At 54.6% G+C, this 16,176-nt stretch overlaps 1 protein-coding gene across 4 annotated transcripts in view; it reads left to right on the top strand.

Annotated features, from left to right (window-relative positions):
• The window catches only part of AP3B2 (adaptor related protein complex 3 subunit beta 2), a 44,006-nt gene extending 34,304 nt beyond the window's left edge, over nucleotides 1-9,702 (top strand). For all 4 annotated transcript variants that reach the window (XM_066355764.1, XM_066355763.1, XM_066355762.1 and 1 more), the window contains 12 exons: nucleotides 1,904-2,090; nucleotides 3,247-3,365; nucleotides 3,831-3,939; nucleotides 4,276-4,399; nucleotides 4,717-4,900; nucleotides 5,024-5,084; nucleotides 5,396-5,502; nucleotides 5,693-5,921; nucleotides 6,672-6,756; nucleotides 6,985-7,082; nucleotides 9,028-9,166; nucleotides 9,265-9,702. In XM_066355764.1, the coding sequence (XP_066211861.1) occupies nucleotides 1,904-2,090; nucleotides 3,247-3,365; nucleotides 3,831-3,939; nucleotides 4,276-4,399; nucleotides 4,717-4,900; nucleotides 5,024-5,084; nucleotides 5,396-5,502; nucleotides 5,693-5,921; nucleotides 6,672-6,756; nucleotides 6,985-7,082; nucleotides 9,028-9,166; nucleotides 9,265-9,415 (1,593 nt within the window). In that variant the 3' untranslated portion in view covers nucleotides 9,416-9,702. The remainder of the gene's footprint in view (nucleotides 1-1,903; nucleotides 2,091-3,246; nucleotides 3,366-3,830; nucleotides 3,940-4,275; nucleotides 4,400-4,716; nucleotides 4,901-5,023; nucleotides 5,085-5,395; nucleotides 5,503-5,692; nucleotides 5,922-6,671; nucleotides 6,757-6,984; nucleotides 7,083-9,027; nucleotides 9,167-9,264) is intronic.
• The last annotated feature ends 6,474 nt before the right edge of the window (nucleotides 9,703-16,176 follow it).

Raw genomic sequence — 16,176 nt, 5'->3', positions numbered from 1 at the left:
TGATGTATATACTTACATTTTTTTCAATAGCTAGTTTTTCTAGCATGATTGGAAAAGTGGTTGTAGGTAGCAGGTATGTTGGCCCTGGTTGTCATAAAGGTGTTGGTGTTCCCACTGACAATTCTCTTTGGTACCTGGAGCCCAGTGGTCAGTGGAGGCTTGTTCTGTTCTTGGTGCACGGATGTGTGTCTCGTGGGCAGCCTGTAATTCCTGCACACACGTCCTGGCTGGGCGAGGTGGGGGTCCTGGTGGTGCAGACTGGGTGCCATGGTCCTGGGAAAAGGGTCCCTGGGATAGAGAGGGGTAATGGAGTATTAGCAGCAAACCCTGTGGGGTAGAGGCAAGCAGACCAGGCTGTTCTTATGCTGATTGTTGACGTGCAGTTGAGGCTGTGGACAGATGGATGCAAATCCTGAATACTTCTTTCCAGAACTAAGCAAAGCCTTGGTGGGGGAATGTCTGTGATCAGTCAGACAGGAAGTCTGTGGAGGGAGACACTGTCCAACCAAAAGGGGGATCAGCAAAATGTTGAAAATGGACTGTGTTGATAAGGACGTCACTAGCCTTGGCTGAAAAGGTGGTGTGTGGCCAAGGGAGTGGCAGGTCTGTGGTGAAGACCATCGTGATGGCATCCGAGGGGAGTATGGGGTTCGGAGGACTTATCTGTGATGGGAACTGTGTCGTAGGTGGCACGATGCTGGAAGGGGCTGAGCTGACACGAGGCCCTGAAGTCCCCCGAGTTTCACGGGCCATGTCAGAGGAGTCACAGTGGCTCTCTAGTTTTGCTGCAGCAGCAGCTCTGCTTCGGGGCCAGTGTTGTGGGGCTCTATCCCCACAGCCACCTGCCGCCCCTCCGCATTATCTGAGTCAGCTGAGTCCAAGGCTGGACGTAACTCTGTGTAACCACAAGTGTCAAGAAGACCAGAGTCAGTTCCAGGCTGTCTCTGCTGGTCCATGCTGCCCTGGTGGTCACTCTGGCTGTGGTGACATAGGACATGTGTACTTGGTGGTTTGGATGGTCTTGGTCATGAGAGACGGAGACCTGGACGAGGGCAGACCCCTTAGGTTAGCGGGTAGGTGGTGAGGAGTGCCCATGGAGTGCCGGCTTTGGCGGGTGCAGGCCGGATACTGCTTCTCCTCTGTGAACGGGGGAGAGTCACTGCCTCTCAGAGGGCTGTGGGGTGACACGGGACATTGGGAAGCACGTGGCACAGTGCTTAGTGCTGGAAGGCACATAAAAGATGGCTGCCACTGTCGTTTTGTAAAGATGGTTAGACTAGGCTGGGATCGGGGCAGAAGTCGAGAGGTTTTGGGTCCTGGGATACAGGGGCCGTGACTACAGAGTGTGAACCCCTTGTGAGCTCACCAGGCGCGGGCACTGCGGTTTGCTCTCGTCTCAGTAGAGCCTTTCAGGGGGGAGTGGTGGCCGCTAGACTCCTGGGCTGTTCAGAATCTATGAGGTCCATGAAGGCAGCCCTGGCCAGAGTTTTGTCATCCAGCTTCCCCCTGGGTTGTGGCACCTGGAAACTGTGAGGTCTAGCAGAATGTCACAACTCCAGTCACCTGGGCACCTTAGAGGAAAGAGGTTGGCCCAGCCTGGACTAGGTGGGGTAGGAGCTGGGCTGGGGCCATGGGGACCACAAACCTTGGACGAATGGAGTCCAGGGCAAGAGGAGGAGAGCCCAGAAGGACAGCCTCTTTTGCTGACCTCAGGCAGCTGTCAAGGTTGGGGGTCAGGTATCAGGGAAACGAAGTCTGCAGGGACGGGGTGGGAGGGACAGGTGGAGGCAGCGGGTCTGAGGGGAGGGAAGCACTGTGCAGGGCTCTCATCTCAGAGTCTGGTTCTGAGACCCCTTGGGTCCTCACCCTCCCTGACTGCTGCGGACCCCTTCTGGTCCCTTAGACCAAGCTATTGACCCAGTACGTGCTGAGTCTGGCCAAGTACGACCAGAACTATGACATCCGCGACCGTGCACGCTTCACACGGCAGCTCATCGTCCCTTCAGAGCAGGGCGGGGTCCTCAGCCGCCACGCCAAGAAGCTCTTCCTGGCACCCAAACCAGCCCCCGTCCTGGAGTCATCCTTCAAAGGTGGGAGCTGAAGTCAGGTGTTTCTTACAGGGGCAGGGGAGGGATTGGCCTGGGCCCAGGGCTTCCCCCGAGGTCTCTGTCTCAGCCAGGCACCAGGCTTTGTGGGCAGGATTTCCAGAAAAAAGACAGTCCCCTGCTGGGCCAAACCTAGGCCAATCCTGCAGCCTCCAGGGCTACTCTCTACCCATCCATGACTCCCACCAGCACCCTCACAGCCTGCTGTCTGCCCTCCTGGCCCGGTGGGCTCCTGCCTCGCCTGTCGGCTCTCCTTTCCGGCTCCCTCCCTGAATGTGCTCGATGTAGCAAGATTTCAAGCTGCAAGGGCCCAGGAAGGCAGGAAGTGCACACCATGCAGGGAGCGGTGTGTGGTGGTGAGGGTTCTAACACAGCAGCTGCCAGCACTCGGGCTGCCCCTGGAGTCAGACCCAGGGCACAGACCCTCAGCCTGGCCTCCATCACAGTTCATCTTGGGGGCAAGGGTTCTGAGAGGGGTTCAGAGGGGAGGGTCCTCCCACTGGCGTTCTGGACCCAGGAACCCACACAGGAGGGAGCCTCCTTCACAAAGCTTAGTTCTCATGGTATCTTCTACTTTTTCTCCTCCCTGGAGATGAAAAAATCTCTTGGGAAGAAGAGAATTGTTCCTTTTCTCTCCCAACCATGTCCCCACTTGCAGGGGTGTCTGTCGTCCCCTCCTCTGACCCTGACTTCCCCCCACTCCTATGGAGACTGTCCACCCCGCGGGGCCCCCTGACCCAGCCTGGCCAGCCTGTCATTCCTGTTGGACTCCTTTGTAAGCCAGGCTGTGTAGCACAGCCCCTGTTGCCCTGGGAGAGAAGCCACACCACGTTCCTGCCGCCCTAGCGGGTAGACCGAGCAGACAGGCTGCCAGCAGCTGTGGGCCCAGAGTCCCCTCCTGTCCTCTTGTGCCATCCCGCCAGCCACCACACCTCAGGCATTCTCTGGTCAGGCCAGACAGCCTTTTCTTCCGGCATATGGGCCTGAAGGTGCAGGCAGGGTGAAAGAGCCACTGAGGGACACATCCACCCCTTTGTCTACCTGGCTAGGGCATCACCACCAGAAGGACCACTGGTCTCCCTAGAAAACAACTCCCAGAGTCTCACTGCCACCCTGGCCTGACCTCTAACCCTGTCCCTAGATCGGGACCACTTCCAGCTGGGCTCACTGTCCCACCTGCTGAATGCTAAGGCCACAGGCTACCAGGAGCTCCCAGATTGGCCAGAGGAAGCCCCAGACCCATCTGTGCGCAACGTGGAGGTCAGCAGCGGTGGAGGGTTGAATAGCACAGGTGGAGGGGTAGGCAGCAGAGAGCCCTGGAGCCACAGGCACGGTCCTCCTGACACCCTCCCCACACACAGGAAGAAGATCTCTCCCTTATTGAGACCCACGTGGGCCTGTTGGGCGATTACACTGAGGTCCCCACGCCCCGTGTGCCGTGTGCCTCTGCTGGTGTGCAGTGCTGCCTTTCACCACCCCTCCCCCACTGCTGCACCCCGTGCCTCCCTCTCCTGTTCTTCCTGGGCTTGGCAGTGCCCCTCTGTGAGCAGCAACCCCCCCCTAAGGACAGAGCCCCTTCCCTCCCCCTTCTCTTCCTTCCTGGGACAGGACCAGGGAGGACCCCAGAAGAGGTGGGGTGAAGGGTAAGAACGCCCTCTGCTTTCATTCCCCTTCCCAACCACGATGTAATAACCCTCCCATCCCCACTCCACCCCCCATTTCCAGGTACCTGAATGGACCAAGTGCTCAAATCGGGAGAAGAGGAAGGAGAAGGAGAAACCCTTCTACTCCGACTCTGAGGGGGAGTCGGGCCCCACGGAGTCTGCAGACAGCGGTGAGGAGGTTGGGGGCTGGGCCCTGTGTGGCTGCCCTGTGTGCGCCTTGTGGTCGGCCGTCTCAGGGCTGTGTGTGTGTGTGACACGGTCGTGTAGCCAAGGGAGTGTGTATCTGCTGTGCGCCTGTAGGTGTGTGCTCACCTGAGGGATTGCAGGTCCCAGGTGTGTGTGTGCCCGTGCAGTTCTCTGTCATGTGGGTCCGTCTGGAACCAGGTGGGTCCGTCTGGAACCAGGGTCAGGTTGGGGGAAGGGTTGCCACTTCAGTGCTGAGCCGGAAGCTGGGAGCCCAGGGAGGCCTGTCCGTAGGGCGGGAGCCTGAAACGGTTCCTCCACAGACCCCGAGTCCGAGAGTGAATCTGACAGTAAGAGCAGCAGCGAGAGCGGCTCCGGGGAGTCCAGCAGTGAGTCCGACAATGAAGACCAGGATGAGGATGAGGAGAAGGGGAGGAGCAGTGAGAGGTGAGAGACGGGTGGGCCCGCGGTCCCCCTGGAAAAGAAGGGCTGGCACTCAGCTCGAGTACTCTCGGTGGCCCTGAGCCCCACATGCTGCTGAGGCCTGCAGGCCCCTTGTCAGCTCACACTATGGCTGCATCCAGGGGCCGTAGGAGGTCTCATGTTGCAGCGTAGAGAAGCAATCAGAGACCATAGCGGCACGGGACCCCACGGGCCTGGGCTCCCCGCCCTCATCCCCACATTTTGGAGCGTCCCCGCTTTTCTGTATGTTAAGGAGTTGGAGTCCAGTTTGGGCCCGAATGCCATTTTTCCCCGTCCTTCAGTGAACAGAGTGAGGAAGAAGGTGAGAAGAGCAAGGCAAAGAAGAGGAAGAAGATGACAAAGGAACAAGGGGAGGGCTCGTCCTCGGAGCAGGGCAGCGATTCCAGCGGGAGCTCATCAGAGTCTGAGCAGTCGTCAGAGACTGAGGAGGAGCCGGCAGAACCTGCTTCCTGGAAGAAAAAGACAGTGAGAGTTTTGGGGCAGAGAGGGTTGGGCTCAAGGACAGGGCCTACCCGCCATCCAGAACACACCATGGTGTCTTGTACCTGAGCACTCCCTCGCACACCCACACCACGCGTTCTCTTTCAGCCCCCCAGCAGCAAAAGCGCCCCTGCAGCCAAGGAGGTCTCCCTGCTGGACCTAGAGGACTGTGAGTTTGGGCGGTAGAGGCCACAAGGAAGGAGGCCTGGGGAGTGTGACCTAGGAAGGTCCTTGAGAGTTCTGGGTTAGGTTCCTCAGGGCTTGGGGTGGGGGAGCAGGCAGAACACGTCTTCAGACCTGAGAGGGAGAGGGTACCAGGTGTGGAGTTGGTGTCACGGGTGGGTACCCAGTTAGAGCCACCAGGCTGCCCCATGCCCTGCTGTCCTTAGTACTGAACTGTCTGCACCCTGAACCCCGCTCAATTCAGGCCAATTCCACTTTGCCTCTCCCCATCACAGTCTTCCTCATCTACTCCCACAGTCACCCCTCCCAGTGTCCAGCCTGTGTCTCCCCCTCTGGCTGTGTCCACCAGTCTGGCTGCAGACCTGGAGGGCCTGACGCTCACAGACTCCCCGCTGGTGCCCTCAGTGAGTGCGACGGGACAGGGACACAGCTCTGTGCTGCATCTCACTGTGTGGATCTGTGGGTAGGGGGTGTGATGGAAGGGAGAGCTTTGAGGCTCCATTGCTGGGTGACCCTCAGTGGGGACAGGGCTGGGGCAGGCTTCTTCTCGCTCATTTCCATTTTTGTGCTCCCCCTCGTCTTCCTCCTCTGTAGCTGCTGAGCCCGGTGTCGGGTGTTGGGAGACAGACGCTCCTGCACCGTGTCGCGGGCGAGGGGCTGGCTGTGGACTACACCTTCAGCCGCCAGCCTTTTGCTGGGGACCCCCACATGGTGTCTCTGCACATCCACTTCTCCAACAGCTCTGAGACCCCCATCAAGGGCCTGCGTGTGGGCACTCCCAAACTGCCTGCTGGCATCAGCATCCAGGAATTCCCTGAAATTGGTGCGGCCCCATGGAAGAGTCAGTCTTTCTGTGGCTGCTGATGTTGTCTCTGTGCCAGGCCAGGGGCCAGGCTCTAGGGCACAGTGAGGCCATCTAGCATGATCCACACCCTGGTGGACAAGACTGTCTAGGAGGTGTGCGAGTCCTGATCAGGGCAGGGGGTGCTTGAAGCTTGTTTCAAGACTGACTTGGCCCTAGCCGGTTGGCTCAGTGGTAGAGCATCAGCCCAGTGTGTGGAAGTCCCAGGTTTGATTCTTGGTCAGGGTACACAGGAGAGGCAGCCATCTGCTTCTCTACCCCTCCCCCCTGCCCTTTCTCTCTTTCTCTCTCTCTCCTCCTCCTCCTCCCACAGCCATGGCTCTAATGGTTTGAGCAAGTTGGCCCCAGGCACTAAGGATGGCACCATGGCCTCACCTCAGACGCTAAAATAGCTGTTGCTGAGCAGTGGAGCAGCAGCTCCAGATGGGCAGAGCATTGCCCACTAGGGGGCTTACCAGGTGGATCCCAGTTGGGGCGCATGCAGGAGTCTATCTTTGCCTCCCCGCCTCTCACTTAATGAGAAAAAAAGGGGTGACTTAAATGGGTGAGGGTGGGGGGACAGGTGTTTAGATTTCAGGAGAAAACCAGCAACAGTCTCCAGGGACCCAGGAAGCTCAGAGTGGTCAGCTCCGGCAGTGGAGGGGAGAATGGGTCAGGGATCCAGACCTGCCAGGTGATGGTGTCTCTCCTCCCTGCCTTACCCCACTGCAGAGTCCTTGGCACCTGGAGAGTCTGCCACTGCAATCATGGGCATTAATTTCTGTGACTCAACCCAGGCGGCCAACTTCCAGCTCTGGTAGGTTTCCATCTCATGGTAGGGTGGGCGGTTGTCTAGGAGAGGGAGTCACACTGGAGGCGGTGGCAGATGAGGGGATGTCATGATGTGGAGGGCCTGGAAGCTTCCCCAGGCCCTCAGGTCTTCCCTCGCTCTCCCGCTGCCCCCAGGTCCTGCCCCAAAATGGGAGGCGAGGGGAGAGATGCAGGCCTCACTGTCTCCTCCTCTGTCTTCTCCCCCAAACCCCAGCACCCAAACTCGACAGTTCTACGTCTCCATTCAGCCACCTGTTGGGGAGCTGATGGCCCCCGTGTTCATGAGTGAGAATGAGTTCAAGAAGGAACAGGGTGAGTGCTCCCTGCGGGTGACAGGGAGGGACTCGGCACCGTCCCCTGGACTCAGTAAGCTCCACCACAGCTGTGCCGAAGGGCCCCCCGCCGTCAGACAGGGAGGCATCGCAGCTGGGGCTGCACCAGAGGTTTCACAGAGGCCAGGGCATCTCAGGGAGGCTTCGGGGAGAGTTGGGGCTCAGCCAGGCTGGGGCACGAGGCCAGCGTTCCAGCCAGGGGACTGTCACGAGCAAGTGTAGGGGGAAGTTTACAGGATGGGGAGAGGGGAGCTGTTTGGTTTGGGACCTGGGAGTCCCTCACACGGGAGTAGTAAGGGCAAAGCTGGAAGGATATTTGGTCCAGTTTCTGGAAGCCTTGAATGCTGTGCTAAATTAAGGGTTTCAGTCTCAGAATTTCAGAGCTGGAACGGGTGGCAAAGGTTGGCGGATCCAACTCCATTGTTAAAGAGATTCCGTTTTCCATATTCCTAGCAGTGGAGGAGTCATTGGCAGTGTTTGAGTGAGGAAGGGGCCAGGCTCAGACCTCTGCTGCAGAAAGAGGAATCTGGCAGCACTCTCAGCTAGGGCTGCAGCAGGAGGAGGAGGCAGGACCACCTATGTGGGAGGAACGTGGCACTTCATGAGCCCTGGTTTTAGGTTCTGAACCTGCACTCACTGGGTGCGTGACCTTGGACCAAGTTCTGTGATCAGTTATAAAGCTGATGCAACAGATCTGATGGGAGACGGTGAGGACCAGGTTTAGAGCCTTGAAGGAGGAAACGAAGGCCTGGGGCGGAGGAGGTGCTGGGAAGAGGGAAGCCGTAGGCATTTCCCCTAAGGAGGAGGAAAGGGTGGCATAGAAGCCATTCGAGAAGTTTGGGTTTGGAGTGCCGGGGTCGGCATGCTTTTTGTGCAGTGTGCCATAAAAATCAATACTTTAGGCTTTGTGTGCCATGTGGTCTCTGCTGTAGTAACTCAACCCCACCATTGTAACAATGACAGTCGCAGATGACAATTAAATGACTGTTGCGGTGTTCCTATGAAATTCTATTCACGGACACTTTAATTGGAATTTGATATGATTTTCATGTGTCATGAAATATTAACCTTTTGATCCCCCCCCTCAACATTTAAAAATATAAAAACCATCTTGGGCCTCCTCGGAGGTGGGCTGGATTTGGCCTGCAGGCTGTAACTGGCCAAACCCTGGATCCAGGAGGAGGAATGGTGGGGTGAGGAGGGAAGGTCATGGCTGGTTTTGGATAAGCTGATTTTGCAATGCATTTGGGAAATTCAGGAGGAAGTGTTGAGTATGCAACTACCAATGTGGGTCTGTACCCAGGGAATGTGTCAGTTCTCAGAGGGAGGAGAGAGAGGCTAACAGGAGAAGGTGGGCAGGAGGGCAGACAGGGAGCTTGCACGGCTGGCCGGAAGCATGAGGGGGAGGAGAGGTCAGTCCGGTAGAGTGAGGTGTCCCCAGGGTGCTGCGAGCGCCTGGCCGGGTCTGGAGCTGCTGCCCCAGGTGGTTAGGGCCTTGGCCAGGAACGCAGCCGCCCACAGTCCTCTCTGTAACAGCCCAGCCTCAGGAGCTGGGAGGGATCTGAACTTGGTTGAGGGATGCCAACCAAGAAAGACCTAAGGATGTAGAGCCCAGTGTGGAGGAAACTTGTAAGAAGTGACTGGCCACCAAGTCCAACCCCAAGGGGCTGGTGGCCCAGATATATGACAGTAGGAAAGTGTCAAATAGTCTTTGCTCAGCAACATGGATGGAGCCTGGGGTGGGTTGGGGAGATTGACAAAGGCTTCCTGAGGGAGGGCCAGGCCCAAGAGGGACATACCCCCTTTTCACGACTGTTGAGGGAGATTCAGACCAGACCAGCTTGAGAACTTGGTGAGGAAGCTCAGTGGGCAGACCCAGGTGAACCCACCACAGCCTCTGCCCTCATCATGACCTCTGCCCCCAGGAAAGCTTATGGGCATGAATGAGATCACAGAGAGGCTCATGCTGTCAGACACTTGTCGGAGTGACCACATTGTGGTACAGAAAGTGACCGCCACAGCCAACCTGGGTCGTGTACCTTGTGGGACGTCTGATGAATACAGGTACTGGGCCATGGCAGAGAGGAAGAGGGGCTGTTGGGCCTAGTTAGAAGGAGGGGCCCCTGCCTCAGGGCTGGGCCCCTCGCTCTGTGCCGCCACAGGTTTGCAGGGAGGACGCTGACCAGTGGGAGCCTGGTCCTGCTGACCCTGGATGCTCGGCCCCCTGGACCTGCCCAACTGACAGTCAACAGTGAAAAGATGGTGATCGGCACCATGCTGGTGAAGGGTGTGGTGCAGGCGCTGACCCAGTGACTCCTGGGGATGCAGCTTCTCTGACCCCCACTTGTTTCTCCCTTGTGACATCTGGGCTGTTAGCCCCCCTTCTTTCTCCCTCGTAATGATTCCTCAGGCCAGTGGCATCCAGGGATCCTCTCTCCCTCTGGTCAGTACAGGTTCTCTCCAAGTTGCCCTTCCCACAGGTTCCTTAGTGACCTTAGTGTGCAGAGGAAGACAGCAGCTGCTCCCTCACCCCCCCCCCCCCCCCGCTGGCTTTCTGTAGCTATTTATGTAGCAAATTATCAATAAACGTGTCCTTCCCAGATGCGGGCTCACTTTCCATTCTTCTGGGTTCTGAGTGGGGGCAAAGAGGTGCTAGGGGTTCTGTGTTTGACCCTTGTGAGTGATCACTGCTGACCTTCTAGTGCGATCTGACTCTTAGACGTGACCCTGTTGGACACCCCAAGATGACTGTTTCTGATTCCCCGGCATCTCTGTGGAAGAGACATCTGAGCAGGGGTGAAAGGCCAAGCTGGAAGAAGCCCCTGGTCCTTCCTAGGCGCCTCTGTAAAAGAAAGGTCTCTTGGATGGCTGGCGGTCCCCCTCAGGGGCCCTTGGGAAGGAGGATTCATGATGCGGGGAATTCCCCAAACAGGTGCGATGTTCAAAATAAGCCAACTACATCTGGATACGGGGCCTAGAGCCCCCACCTGGCTGGGGAGGTGACCCAACTAGCCATCCTGGAGGAGGAAGAACAGCAGGTGTAGGACAGGGCTTCTCACACTGTGCATCGGATTACCTGGCGATTGTATTAACCTGCAGACTTGGAGCAGGAGGCCTGGGGTGGGGCCTGAGGTCCTGCATTTCTAATGAGGTCCTAGCCAATGATACTGTTGCCCTGTGGACACCGAGTAGGGAGGACATGGAGCCCTCCAAATCTAGGACATCCTGGTAGTGGCAGTGAGGGTCAGGGCCTGCCTGATGCCTTTCTGGGTGAGTGAAGGGGCTGAGTGAACAGTTTTTCCACAATGTGTAAAGGTCTTCCATGTTCTTAAAGTCTGATCAAGTAAGTTTAGGAATCATGGGTTAAATAAGTTTATTTCCTACAGGCCCTCTCAGGGCCTTTACTATGTTCACGTGCATTGTGACATCCTCCACCCCCACCACAGGAACTAGAGCTCACAGTATTACGAAAAGATTTGACCTTGCAACGCTTTTGTCCCAGGACATCTTAAAAATTTTTTTTTTACTTACTGATTTTAGAAGAGAGAGAGGAAGATAGAAGTGGGGGGGGGGGGGGAGAGCATGGACTTAATAGTAGTTGCTTCTGGTTTGTGCCTTGATCAGGCAAGCCCACGGTTTCAAACTGGTGATCCGAGCATTCCGTTTGCTGCTTTATCCACTGTGCCACCACAGGTCAGGTGGCCCCAGAGCAGCTTGATGAACTGGGTTACAAGGAACACACCTGCCTGATAGTTGGAGATGTGGGCCTCAGTTGCTAATCCTCCATGACCAGGTAGGTCTCTAGTTCTTTGGCCACAGCCCTGCCACTGAAGCACCCTAAGCAAGTGTGTTCAGGGTGAAACAGGCGTGAAATAGGCACGGAGGCAGTGCCAGGGGACACCCCTGCTCTGGCTCTGGTAACTCGCTGTGCTCTGTGGCACTGGAGAACAGCTGGAGCCATTGCTGGTTTGGGAGTCTGGGGGTCCCAGAGTCTCACGGGGGTCACAGTTGTCACTGCAAGTTTTGAGGTAAAACTGACCCACCACCAAGGGCTCCTGCAGAATAGAATCCACTTTTGTCTCTGAGTCAGTACTGCCTAAGCGTGAGAAAGATGGTGGGGGCAACTTTCTAAGAAATATGATTGCACAGGGCAGGTTGGGGGATGGGTGGCAGTGGATAGCCACACAGGGACTGGCACAGAGTCATAAAGTTCCTCCAGCAAGGGTGGGGTGGATCCAGGAAGTCAGAGCCTGGTCTGAGCCTGACCACAGGCCTCAACAGGTCAAGGGCAATGTAAGGCCAGTGGCCGCCACTGTGGCCACACAGGTTCTCATTGGATTCAGGCAGATGGTAAAGGAACTGTGGAGCCAGAAAATGGTGGGCCATTTCAATTATTAAAGTCTTTTAATGGCAGCAAACAGAGAAGACCTCTTCCCTCCAACTCTCTGGGCTCACTCTGACTCACAGGCCCCCACCAGCATCAGCACTCCTTAGCCCAGGGGTTGGGAACCAATGGCTCGTGAGCCAGATGCGGCTCTTTTGATGGCTGCATCTGGCTCACAGACAAATCTTTAATAAAAAAAATAATGTTAAAAATATAAAACATTCTCATGTATTACAATCCATTCATTTCCTACTGCTCATGTTCATGGTTGCGGGTGGCTGGAGCCAATCACAGCTGTCCTCCGGGACAACACCAGATTTTTATTGGATAATGCCTAAGTTACACGGGTCGTTGTATGGCTCTCACGGAATTACATTTTAAAATATGTGGCGTTCATGGCTCTCTCAGCCAAAAAAGGTTCCCAACCCCTGCCATAGCCAAGAGGCTGGGGGAAAAAACCTTTTCTCCAGCAAACAATAGCAAACAATCATCCCTCCCCACAGCTGGCAGGCAGTGAGCAATTTGCAATCTGCCACCCTGAGGGGAAGTACCCACGGCCTTCGTTGACTATACACACATGACACTGCCCCAATACAAGTGAGCAAACCTAGAAAACACTTGTTTATCCAACAGGCAATGAACTCAGGGGCTGAGAACAGGAGCCTAGTCCAGGACAGGTTCATAGTGGTGTCCTGGCCAATGGGTAAGAGAAATGGCTTCTGTCCCTGACCAGGCTGTGACAGTTGGCTATCTGCAGTGGTTGGGCTATGAGGACCCCTGGGGTGAGGTTAGCTGTGCCCACAGCTGAACCCCATCCAGTCACTGTGCCAGTTCAGCATCTTACACTGGGCATTCCGACAGTCACCTCATAGCATAGACTGCAGATTGGAGGTTGGATGCTGGGAGTGTAACAGGACTTCGCTGAGCCTGTCTGGACCAGAAAAGGAAAACAGGAAAAGTCTGACCCAGCAGAGGACGTGGGCTCTGGGATCCTTACCACCAATTTCTTCCCTGACTCCCCAGCCATGTTCCCATCCCTCTCAGTCACTCCGTTTCTGTGATGGCTCCACATGACGGGGGAAGGGAGGGGGCTGCCTTAGGTCCTCCCATCCTCATCCAGCATTGAGCAGCCAGTGTGTGCTGGGCATTGTGGTGACAAAGCCTGGTCAGTTTTGTCTTCAGGGTCAAGAGGAGGACTGCGAATAGTGCCCGGGAGGGTGAGCCCAGGAAGAGGTAAGGAGAATGGGGTAAAGCAGGGCATGCCTGAAGGAAGAGAAGCCGGGCGCACCTGCCTGGATCACCCACTTGATGGTGCTGGTCTGATCCTCTTGTCTCTTTGTCCCCATCCTGCTGACCCGTCTGCCAAGAGTAAGCACTTAGGGCCACGCTGTTTGATCCTGACCATGAGAACCTCCGTCCTTATGGTCCCGTAGTGCCGAGTGTGCTTGAGGGTCTCCAAGGCCTCACAGCTGGGCCTGGGACAGTGCTGAGCAGGGTGAGCAGTGCTGGGGGTGTCCGCACCCCCTGACCATCTCACTGGTCACTTCTTATCCTGGTGCCAAGAACCCTCCAATTTGAGCCTCTTTCAAATCTTCCAGCCCAGGGTTCAGCCTGAATTAAGCTGCCCCACAGCTTGCCTGGGGTACCTGGAGGACACAGGTGGGCAACAGCTCAGAACAAATGCTTCTTATCTGCCTGCGATCTTCCTAGATGCATATGTTCCCATCTTTGAAGCTATTTAAATAAAAAAAAAAGCTTTTAAGTATTTCTAATATTCATGTAGAAAATTGTACAAATCACAATTGTGCAATTTGATGCATTTTCATAGGGTGAATAACTCATGTAAACAGCATGACATATACCTGCTTTGTGCCTCCTTCCAATGCAGGGCAGTGATTTATTTTGCTTAGAGATCACAGAGCTCTGAAAAGCTACACCAGGCTGCAAACGGCAGTGGGATTCCTGATGCCAGCATGGTCACCTGACTTGTGGATATGGTGGCATAGGCTGTTTTCTGGGGCTATAGGAGACATGTTCCCAACAACCCGGGGAGAGGCAGGGTGTGGAAATAAGTGGGTTGTCTTCTTGTTTTGACTGAGGGAGAATGTTAAGGAAGACGGAACTCGTATGGGCTTCGGCAAGGTGACCTTGATCTAGGCCTTGCTTTGCCAGGAAGCGGCATCTGCACCTGCAGAGAGAAGATGGGGAGAGGTGAGACCGGAGAAGTAAGGAATGGTTTTTCTCACCAGCAACAGGGCAAGACCGATAAGCCTTTAGATTCCTAAAGTCCTTAGTGTCTTCATCGCAAACAAAGGGTTGGCCCCTCAGGTTCCCACCTCTGTCCTCGTACTGAGACTCGATGCATCCACCAGCCCATTTACAAGCACCTTGGGACAGCCGGTGTTCATTTTCAACTGTGATCTGTGTGGGAGCTAACCTCCACAATGGCACCCGTGATCCCTGCTTCCCACTGTTCTGTCATCCCCTCCTACACTGATTGTATCAGGGGTGGTGTGTGTGAACAACAGGGTCCTGCAAAAGGGCCATTTCTGAGATTAGATTGTAAAAGTCACACCCTTCCACCTCAGTGTCTCTGTCTCTCACTTTCTCGTCATTTGCTGGGGAGAAAGCCAGCAGTACTATGGAAAGAACCACGGAGGAGGAGCTGAACGAGCCCCTTGCCAGCAGCCACTTGAGCAAGCCAGGAAACAGATCCTCCAGCTCTGGGCAGAGCTTCCTATGCCTGCAGCTCTGGCTGACAGCTCGAATGCCGCCTCGGGAGAGAAACTGGGCCAGAGCCACCCAGCCAAGTCATCCCTGGATTCCTGACTCTCGGAAACTGTGTGAGATAACAAATATTTAGTGTGTTTTAGCCTGCTTAGTTTGGGGTAATTTATCAGCAATAAGTTAATACAGTCCAGCCCTCCACCCATCTCTGAGGGTGTTGGAAAGCCCTCAGAGGGAGCCTGGACCCCGGCTCTGGCCTTCCTAGCATGTAGCCGGCACCTTCAGTGACAGTGGTGTGCTCGTGCGGGCTCATGAGTGCTGTTACGTTTTGGAATTCTTTTCAGAATTTCAATTCAGCCCGTTATTGTCAGAGTGGCAGTTTGAAATCAGTCATGGTGGGAATATTTATGCCACAGAAATAGGTGAATACTACAATCACTCCCCTCCCCACAGCTAATTGTCAAACACGGACCAGAATACCACTTCCCTTAGCTATCACCATCCCTTTATCTCTATAAAAATTGTGATATATGTCAAGATTAAGAATAAAATACCAACCACTTGTGTACTGATCACTTGGTGGAAGAAGTAATGCACTTATGAATTCAGTTGAGGAAATCACTATTCTCAATTTTCTGTTTATCAGTGCCCTACATTTTTTTTCTTTTTATTCTTTCTCAAGTGAGAGGAGGGGAGATAGAGAGACAGACTCCTACACGTGCCGCAACTGGGATCTACCCGGCAACTGTTCAGCCTATGCTCTGCCCATCTGGGGCCATGCTCTCAACTGAGCTATTTTTAGTACCTGAGGCAGAAGCTCCATGGACCCATCCTCAGTGGCCAGAGCTAATGTGCTAGAACCAATTGAACCATGGCTGCAGAAGAGAGAGAGAGAGAAAGAGAGAGAGAAGGAGAAGGAGAAGGGGTGGAGAAGTAGATGGTTGCTTCTCCTGTGTACCCTGACTGGGAATTGAACCCAGGATATCCACGTGCCAAGCCAACACTCTATTGCTGAGCCAACCGGCCAGGGCCAATGCCTTGTATTTTTTGTATTTTTATTACATACAGATGTATTCCTAGCCAACATATAGCATCGGACTGAATGATAGTAGTGTATTGTATGTTTTAAAATTGTATGCAAAAAGATTCTCCTTTTAAAATTTATTTTATTTTTTACAGGGACAGAGAGAGTCAGAGAGAGGAATAGACAGGGACAGACAGACAGGAACGAAGAGAGACGAGAAGCATCAATCATCAGTTTTTCATTGCGACACCTTAGTTGTTCATCGATTGCTCCCCCACACATACCTTTTTTTTTTAAAGATTTTATTTATTCATTATAGGGGGGGAGAGAGAGAGAGAGAGAGAGAGAGAGAGAGAGAGAGAGAGAGAGAGAAGGGGGGAGGAGCATAAAGCATCAACTCCCATATGTGCCTTGACCAGGCAAGCCCAGGGTTTTGAACCGGCAACCTCAGCGTTTCCAGGTTGACGCTTTATCCACTGCGCCACCACAGGTCAGGCCATCCGGTATGTACCTTGACCGCGGGCCTTCAGCAGACTGAGCAACCCCTTGCTTGAGCCAGTGACCCTGGGTCCAAGCTGGTCAGCTTTTTGCTCAAGCCAGATAAACCCGCGCTCAAGCTGGTGACCTTGGGGGTCTTGAACCTGGGTCCTCCGCATCCCAGTCCAACGCTCCATCCACTGCGCCACCGCCTGGTCAGGCGATCCTGCTTTTTTTATAAAATATTGTTTCTGAGTCATCCACATTGATTTGATTAGTTTATGTCATTTACTTATATGTAGTATTCCATTGTATGAAATACCATAATTTACTGACCCACTCTCCTGTTGGTGGGCATTTCAGGTTAGTTTATGTTTCTGATTATGACTAATACAGCTGTCAGCATTTTTTTTTTTCTGAAGTAAGAAGCAGGGAGGCAAAGAGACAGACTCCTGCATGTGC

The sequence above is a fragment of the Saccopteryx leptura genome, chromosome 13 (genome assembly GCF_036850995.1).
Source record: "Saccopteryx leptura isolate mSacLep1 chromosome 13, mSacLep1_pri_phased_curated, whole genome shotgun sequence".
Lineage (NCBI taxonomy): Eukaryota > Metazoa > Chordata > Mammalia > Chiroptera > Emballonuridae > Saccopteryx > Saccopteryx leptura.
Note: the sequence above shows the minus strand (reverse complement) of the source record. Positions and strands in the feature narration are given on the sequence as shown.